Raw genomic sequence first — 8,919 nt, 5'->3', positions numbered from 1 at the left:
TATACAACTGATTTGCTTAATTTTAATATGCCATTTGACCCAGCTCCATCAGCAAGGATGTTGCCCAGGGGATGCCCAGATGTTTTGATATTTTAGCATTCTTGTGGGATGCTTCTCTCATGTCCCTGCAATGGGAACTGGTGCTAACAGAGGGAGCTCATCTGTGCTCTCCCCGGGTTGGATTCAAACCGGCAATCTTCAGGTCAGCAGCCCAGCCTTAAAGTCAGCAGTCTGCCGGCACAAGGGTTTAACCCATTGCACAACTGGGGGCTCCTATGAGGTCATTGCAATGTTTTTGAATCATGCTAGCTAACCCAACCACCTCACAGGCCTCTATGAAGTCACCATCTGTACAAACATTGAAACCATTATACCAAGATGCCCTATCTCCTATCTCCTTAATGTGTTTTCCCCTTTTCCATCCTCTCTTTCCAAGGAAACATAATAAGCAGAGTTGCAGGTTTGAGTGGGATTTTTTTTTGTCTATTCATCTTTGCTAGGGAGCTATGCTTCATTACAGTTTAAACCAATACAGAAGGATGTTTGATTGATGTTTTCCTATGTACTCTGTCCTTGTGACCTATATTGTTAAATCAGTTGATATATAAAATATATTTGTGAGTAGTTGTTTTGTAGAGAAGGTAATTAAGAAGAGAAAAGAAGCAAAGGGAAGAAAATGAAAAGGTAAGACAAAGATTGTCAAGAGAGGAAAAGGACAGCAACAGGAATTAGAACATCTACATCTAAAATCAGCTTCACAGCCTGAAATTTTAAATAGTGCATCGACAGTCCCCAAACCTTCAATTACACGTGTGAAATATTATTGTATAATAGGAAATATATGTTGGATGCTCCTTACACATCTTTGAAAAAGCTCAAGCTTGTATATGAGATTGAAATACACATCAGAACTTACCTGCATTCTACAATTTGTGAACTGGGGTTACCACTGATAACAAAAAAAAATAAAAATCTCTATATGCTTGCAATAACAAAGAAGCCACATAGTGAATGCATTTACTTCTATATTTTAAAGCCTTATTTATAGAATTTAAATACAGTAGTCATACATTGCTGAAATGTCTAATATTTGGTCCTAGGCTGATTTGGAAAGGAACATGCACAGATGAAGAAAACACAGGTAAGAACATTTTATTTATTTTATATTTATAGCTGTAAAGGAGAAGCTTGTATTTACTTGTATCTATATATATAAATGAGTGATGGCATCACGGCGACCCACAAAACAACAAAACTGCAGGGCCCCCCAACCTTGAAATTAGACAACACAACCCATCATCCATGCCTCTAGGTTGATACAACAAAAAGAAAAGAAAAATAAAGTCCTAATTAGAGGGAGAGCAATAATTGTTTTTATCCAATTGCTGCCAGTTTAGAGGGCTAATCTCTGCCCACTTGGTCTCCTAGCAACCAACTCAGCCAAGGGACAGCCAGGGTTCAGTTAGGGGACAGGCAGATTTAGGCCTCAGGCTTCTTCCACAGATTATCAGATTTGAACTGGATTAGATGGCAGTGTAGACTCTAGGCCCTTCCACTCAGCTATATAACCCATTTATAATCTTATATTATCTGCTTTGCACTGGATTATCTTGACTCCACACTGCCAGATAATCCACTTCAGTGTGCATTTTATACAGCTGTGAAGAAGGGGCCTCATATAATCCAGTTCTAAACAGATAATATAAGATTATCAATATACAATATACAATTCCTCAATACTTTATTTCCCATACCACCATACTTGCCACAGCAACGCGTGGCCGGGCACAGCTAGTAGTATATAAACTTTCAGATTATGCGATTTCAACTATTTTGTTTCATGACATGCAAATCTTAAGATCACACTGAATAACCTACATCTTGATATCTAATTTGCTATAAGTGTTTTTATCTATCCTTATTACAAACCTGTACTCTGTAGCAGAATATTATGGATCTGGTGTCTTAGATTATTAATTATATTAACACACAACAAGTTCTCAGGAAGATAATAATGAAAATAGAAATGTCCATACTGTACATTTTGAAGTTAATTATTTACTGATTGATATCAGGTTTTATTCCAGTTTGTGTGTGTGCTAGAAAGACCTAGACATAGATTGTGAAAATAGAAGGTGTTAGTTTGTATTATTCACTTTGCACACTGACAATAAACAGGGAACATCAATTAATGCTCTGTGAAAAAGTAGAGCTTTAAGTAATGGTGCTTTTGTATTCTCATTTTAATTCTTGAATCACTTATATACTGTGGGACAAAATAAATAAATTTATTCTGCTACGCAGTATTTGGCCCACTGTGAAAAGAAAACTTTCAGTGTTTTATATTTTCTAGTTAATGTGTGTTTCCTGTACACTCCCTTATTGAGCACATAAAAATGTGGCATATCTATGCACCATAACATAATTGGGTATATAAGATTGCTCTGTTTAACATTTGTAATGATTTTTTACTCCAATAATGATAGATTTTTAAAAAGTTTGCTGTCATGGCTTTTCTTGTACAACAACTAAACTGGACTAAGCACGTTGGCCCATTTCACACATCTGCAGAAACCGGTTACTTCTAACTTACTGCTAACAATGTGATTTGTCTTTAACAAATTACTTAGTACCCAACTTTGTATCACTATTTGCAGAAGGCAACTAACCACTTTAACAAGAAAATGAAACTTGTGTCAGTTGCATTATGAATGATAGCCATGTGTCATGGCACATAGTCACTGTTGAGTAGGAGTATTTCTTTATCACATTAGGTCAGCATTGCCCCTCACCGCTGCACTTATTTCATTGATGGCACAGTGATATGTCTCAGAGGCTTCCCTAAATTCAGTTAGATGCTCCTCATAACTTTGGATAGATGCTAGAAGTTGATCTCTTTCTACCGCCCCTAGGATGGCATGAAGAATCACATCAATTCCCAAAGCAAAGACAGTAATGGCAATGCCTCCAAGGACCGATATCCCAATTTGAGCAAGCAGAGCAACCAACTTATTAACTGTAACGATTACAATATTTGAGCATATTAATTTTATGCCTACTGTACCTGCAGAAGCACTAGCCTCTCCAAGTATAGCAGAGAGAATTCGATAAGCTATTGCAATTTTCTCCAACTCAGGTTGTTTGATATCATAAAGCTTTTGGTACATTCCTGGCTCTAGTCTCTCCTTAATTTCTTTATCAAGCTTCTGTACTTCTTGTTGAATAGACTTCATGGCTTGAATGATAATGTCACAGTTCTCTTTGATGGTACCATTCTCTTTCATTGTAATGTTTGTAATCTTGGCTCCAAGATGTTCCTTCATTGTTCGAATCAATTCATTGGTAACTTTAAAATTAAGTTTCATAAGATCAAGGAGTTCCTGGTGCAGGACAATCACATCCTGGCGTCTTTTTGGATTACTTGGGTAGAGGAGGTCACTTAGCTTCATTCTGTGAAGATGAGCTTATAATTAAACTGCAAAGTAGATATAAGTGTTTAAAAATAACAATTAGTAGCAATTTTTCTCTCAAGTCACCTCATATGGGATATAACAATTAACCTGATCACATTGAGATATACATTTATATCAGTATGCATCCCATATTTATTAGGACTAGATGCATACTGTATTCAGATGATATGCATACTGACCCCCATCACACCCAATTCTTACATTTTGAAAATATTGATCTTTGATTCATCATACTATGGGAGCCTGGATCTTCCCAATCAATTTGAATGCCTCTCTATGTCACTTTTTAAAAAATCTAATATTTTACAGTGACATAGCTAGAAGTTTTGAACTACCATTCTCAAGAGATTTTAGCTGACAGTATGGATACTTGTTTTACAATCACACCTAAAAACGGCTCCTCAGAACCATATTACATCAAAAAACACAATTAGAATCCCGAGTGAAATTACGCTGTTTCTGTGACATTTTGCCGACAAATTCCAAACAGATTACTGATAAAATGGGGCAAACATAATGTGACAGGACCCATTTGAAATCAAGTTCAAAGCACCCCAGAAATTGAGTATATCTCAATGTGATGAGATCCAATCAAGAAATAGGGAAGGGGGTTTGATTCTGCTACATTAATGTTTGGGGGATATAAGTGCCCTCTGCACTTTCAGAGGAGACACCAAGAAGCAGGCAGTTTAGCTTCTAAGCTAAGTGAGAAACTCCAGGTTCATTGTGCCTCCGTCTCCCCATCTAATCAAGCGATCACACAGAATCAATCAAGTGTGGTAGTAATGCCATGCATGTTTAGAAGGTTTTCATGCAAACTGACCAACACTAGAAAAAAGGTTGCTAATTTATATACTCATGTTATGGTGTTTGTTTTTGAAATACCTTTTAAAAATTAGACCATGATCACAGTTCCCATTAGCATTAGAAGAAAACAAATGTATTTCTCACATAACATAATACTGAAAGAGATACCTTTCTTCTTCCTGGTTATGTCATACTCGGTCAACTGGGCAAAGTGTTCAGATGATGGAGAGAAAGCCAAGGACGTTTACCATGAGGTTCAATATAGTTTATTGGGCAGAAGAACCTGGAAAGTAAGATTTAAGAAGCATGAATGCAATACCATTTTGAAACCATATTTGGATGGCGCTTGGCCACAAAGATGTGTTGTATCATGAACAAGCGGCTTCTTTATAAAAGAGAGAGAGGGAAAGTTAATTAATCAAATTGGTTTGACAAATCACTCTAAAAGATACTCTCACATCCTGTGTGATGTATTCTTTGCCCACAGTTTGGAAATGTTCCTTTTTGGACTAAAATTTCCAGGATCCACTAGGTAGTGCAGACACTAGTCATGTTGGCTAAGGTTACAGCCAAACAAGGAAGTTTTCCAAGAACTGACACTTACTTTCTAGATTGCACACAGCTTTGGCAGTAAAAGGGATAAAATGCAGTCTGTACTCAAGGCAAAAGCAAATAAGGCACCTTTAAGATGATAACGGCTGCTTAATTCTTGTCTGAATACCAGGGTAACACCAGGTGTTGGCTAACTGCTGGAGAAGAACAAAGCCTCTACCCTACCATTTCTCTGTGCACGTCAACTGTATTTAAGGACCCAAAGTTACATATTTATGCTTCCAGAGAGGTAGTGAAGCTGAAATCCTTGTCAATGGAATCAGACAAGAAAGCCAAATAGGAAACTCACAATTCTTGCTAACATGGAGGGTTCCATTATTTTTATTACAAAGGAAGCTTTGTCTTAGCTAAATGCTTCCTCATAATTCATCCACTAATAGTATTCCACTAATCAGTAAATGGAATCCCCAGAGGCACAATGGATTAAACCCTTGTGCTGGCAGGACTGCTGACTGAAAGGTCAGCGGTTCAAATCCGGGGAGCGGGGTGAGCTCCCATCAGTCAGCTCCAGCTTCCCACACAGGGACATGAAATAAGACTCCCACAGGATGGTAGAACATCTGGGCATCCCCTGGACAATGTCCTTGCAGATGACCAGTTCTCTCACACCAGAAGCAACTTACAGTTTTCTCAAGTTGCTCCTGACACACACAAAAAATCAGTAAATATCCAAATCTAGATTATCACTTCCTTGTTATTTCCAACCACACTGTTCCTTGTCACATAAAACAATTTAGTAATGAAAGCACTCTTACATTAGAGTTTGTCACAATTCATTTCAGTGCTCCTCCAAACATCCCTTTTTTGGTCTTCTGTCTGTTGATTGCAGGAGTTAGGCATCATGTCGATGTCCTCTTGTACTGATGCTTGCTTGGACTTGCTTAGCTTAGCATTACAGATCACAAGGCCATAGTCATTGTGCCTTTCACTAAGCTCTCTTTTAGTGGACAGAAGCTCGTAGAACCTGGCTCCAAATATATGCAGCTTTTTTTTCAACCGCTGACGTAATGTTCATGTTTCTTTCTGAATATACCAAAACAAAAATACTGCCAATTAAGCAAAAGTTCTCATGGCCAGTTGTCTACCTATAAAAATGTGCACATTTTGTCACTGCGTGGAACATTAAAGTGTTTTAGGCATGGTGTTCCAGCTAAAAATGCATTTCTAATGGGATCTTCATTGTTGAGCAAGGAAACAACTTTTAAGGCAGAGGTGGGCAAAGTGTGGACCTTTGTCTTAGTCTTTGGACAGGTATACATAGTAGAAATGCTCTTCCAAGCATCAGGGTCCCAAGTCAATTAAGACTCTAAATGTCATCACTAGTACCTTGAATTTAGATAAGTGTGTTGATAGTCAAGAACCTAAGAACTGGAAAAACGACTTCTGAGTATTCCTTGCCTTGGGGTCATCATACACAGGTAGCTTTGAAGTCACATACACATACATATACACATTGGTAGCCAGGGCAATTCCTTTAAAACTGGTAATATGGTTTGTATATGGTACTCTAGTCAGCAATTCTACTGCTGTTTCCATAGCATCTAAAACATATCCCTACCGACAGGCCTACCCAGCCAGTTTTAATCACAAATTTTAAACATACGTCTTGTGTTTAATCTTTGTTCAGTGTATTTTAATATGTATTTTGTAGAAATATGTTTTAATATGTGTATTTTCTAGAATGTTTGAGATTATTCTGTGTTTTAAGCTGTCTTGTAACCCGCCTCGAGCCACAAAGGGAGGCGTGTAAGAAATACAATTATTCTTATTTTATCTACAAGAACATCCACATGTAGAGTGCATTATAGTAGTGTAATCTGGAAGTTTCCAAAGATTTAGGTACTGTAGCTAAACTGGTTGTTTTGGTTTAGGGAAAGCAATAGTTGGCAGACCAGTGAACCTGGCCCTTAGCACTTCATACTGGAGTCTATGGAGTCTCCTAGGGGAGAGCAAGGCATCTCATCATCTTTGGACCTCATACAGTATCGAGGCACAGACATGATAATTTGTGCAACCTCAACTGATTCCAATGACAAAGATAAATAGTTATTTATGACTGCTAGTAGAAAGCCTGCCAGTGTTTAGCTGAAATCAGGACAATAATATGGGCAGTGGCAAATTAGTGCAGAATAGCCTTTCCAACTTTGTGCTCTCAATAACTGTCATTTATACAGTTAACTTTTTAATTATGTGTATTTTCAGTAAGTATAACATAGGAAAATGTAGAGCTAAATATTTAGAATTTTTTATTGTTTTATTCATCATATAATAGGTTTACCTCACTCTGGTTTTAAAGCGCTGCTGATGGGATTGCCGAAGATATATGGCTGAGACAACCATTTGATTGATGTTCTTCCACTGAGCATTCTCCAGTTTGTATTTTCGTGGGACACATCCACATTTTTTGAAAATGATGTCCTTTTTTGGTGCAGAGAAGGAAAAGTCAAGACTGGTCAATGCTAGCCGCGGTCTATATGACTGTGTCTACATGTTTGTCTCTTGTACTAACACTCTATTCCGAATGTTCAACCAGTTCCTTAAAACAGAATTCCCGATTATTATAGTGAGGGAAACCCTTAGCATCAAGGAGAATCTTCAGCTCCTGATGAGTTCTTTGAGAGAGTTGCAGGAACTCGTGGACTCAAAAGATAAAGAGATCAAGGAGAAAATCGGCCATACTTTGTATTCCAAGATTACCAAAACTACTAGCTCCTCTGCGGATGACAAACTTAAACTTCTAAGGGAAATTAGTGTTCAGTATAAAGGAGTTTATGACAATATCTGTGGTCCTGTTTCAATAATCTTATTGAAACAGGGCAATCTCCTAGAAAAACTCGAGGCTGCTATTCGGGACTCATCAGGCACTCCTGTGCTGTCTCTTCGAGTGAGTGACCTTCTGATGACTTATGAAGAGATTACTAAAGTACTTCCAGACGTCAGCTCAAGTACATCCAGTGTACTGCTGCCAACAGACTCAAGGGCTCGCAGCATGTCTATAGGAACCGCAACTTTCTCACTTACCAGTTTCGTGCGGATACTAGCTGTTCGGGGACAGTCTTCTTCAAAAAATACCATTGAAATGACTACGGATTGCCTGGAAGATACTGTTAATATACTGAAGCCAGTTTGTGAAAGTTTCCAAAAGACTCTTAAGATGGTAGAAGAATATGTCACATTGATCATTGACAAGCTGCAGTGAAGCAGAAGGTAATTGCGCAACTCTTAGAAACCCGCTTCTGTTTCTGCAGCAGGGAAATTGTGCAAATAAAAAAGAGAAAATGTCTTACTGTCACATTTTCTTTATCTGCCATTTTGATGTAAAGATATGAACACTGCATTAAGTATGCTTGATTTCATAGAATCATAGAATCATAGAATCATAGAATAGTAGAGTTGGAAGAGACCACATGGGCCATCTAGTCCAACCCCCTGCTAAGAAGCAGGAAATCGCATTCAAAGCACCCCCGACAGATGGCCATCCAGCCTCTGCTTAAAAGCCTCCAAGGAAGGAGCCTCCACCACGGCCCCGGGGAGAGAGTTCCACTGTCGAACAGCTCTCACAGTGAGGAAGTTCTTCCTGATGTTCAAGTGGAATCTCCTTTCCTGTAGTTTGAAGCCATTGTTCCGTGTCCTAGTCTGCAGGGCAGCAGAAAACAAGCTTGCTCCCTCTTCCCTATGACTTCCCTTCACGTATTTGTACATGGCTATCATGTCTCCTCTCAGCCTTCTCTTCTGCAGGCTAAACATGCCCAGCTCTTTAAGCCGCTCCTCATAGGGCTTGTTCTCCAGACCCTTAATCATTTTGGTCGCCCTCCTCTGGACGCTTTCCAGTTTGTCAACATCTCCCTTCAACTGTGGTGCCCAAAATTGGACACAGTATTCCAGGTGTGGTCTGACCAAGGCAGAATAGAGGGGGAGCATAACTTCCCTGGATCTAGACGCTATTCCCCTATTGATGCAGGCCAGAATCCCATTGGCTTTTTTAGCAGCCGCATCACATTGTTGGCTCATGTTTAACTTGTTGTCC

The 8,919-nt window shown here is 38.7% G+C and overlaps 2 protein-coding genes across 4 annotated transcripts; one reads left to right on the top strand and one right to left on the bottom strand.

The window, feature by feature from the left end:
• Positions 1–324: 324 nt before the first annotated feature.
• On the top strand, positions 325–8,175 carry LOC103278867 (uncharacterized). Of its 2 annotated transcripts, none has more exons than XM_008110785.3 (3): positions 325–460; positions 1,101–1,141; positions 7,165–8,175. In XM_008110785.3, the coding sequence occupies exon 3, from the start codon at positions 7,303–7,305 to the stop codon at positions 8,089–8,091; it is 789 nt and encodes a 262-aa protein (XP_008108992.1). In that variant the 5' UTR covers positions 325–460; positions 1,101–1,141; positions 7,165–7,302; the 3' UTR covers positions 8,092–8,175. The 2 variants fall into 2 exon arrangements, with proteins under 2 accessions (XP_008108992.1, XP_062838935.1); XM_062982865.1 differs by lacking the exon at positions 325–460 and adding an exon at positions 511–684.
• On the bottom strand, positions 958–5,891 carry smco3 (single-pass membrane protein with coiled-coil domains 3). Of its 2 annotated transcripts, none has more exons than XM_062982867.1 (3): positions 5,648–5,891; positions 4,449–4,563; positions 958–3,475 (listed from the first exon to the last, which is right to left on the bottom strand). In XM_062982867.1, exon 3 carries the CDS (start codon positions 3,447–3,449, stop codon positions 2,766–2,768), a length of 684 nt encoding a protein of 227 aa, XP_062838937.1. In that variant the 5' UTR covers positions 3,450–3,475; positions 4,449–4,563; positions 5,648–5,891; the 3' UTR covers positions 958–2,765. The 2 variants fall into 2 exon arrangements, with proteins under 2 accessions (XP_062838937.1, XP_062838936.1); XM_062982866.1 differs by having other exon boundaries at positions 958–3,450; positions 5,648–5,886.
• Positions 8,176–8,919: the final 744 nt, after the last annotated feature.

This window comes from Anolis carolinensis, chromosome 5 (assembly GCF_035594765.1).
Source record: "Anolis carolinensis isolate JA03-04 chromosome 5, rAnoCar3.1.pri, whole genome shotgun sequence".
In the NCBI taxonomy this organism is placed as follows: Eukaryota; Metazoa; Chordata; class Lepidosauria; order Squamata; family Dactyloidae; genus Anolis; species Anolis carolinensis.
This window is presented reverse-complemented; position numbering and strand designations above follow the sequence as displayed.

What these genes read in the sequence shown, in the direction of transcription:
- smco3 (XM_062982867.1), bottom strand. Translation starts at nt 3,449, where the DNA reads ATGAAGCTAAGTGACCTCCTCTACCCAAGTAATCCAAAAAGACGCCAG.
- LOC103278867 (XM_008110785.3), top strand. Translation starts at nt 7,303, where the DNA reads ATGATGTCCTTTTTTGGTGCAGAGAAGGAAAAGTCAAGACTGGTCAAT.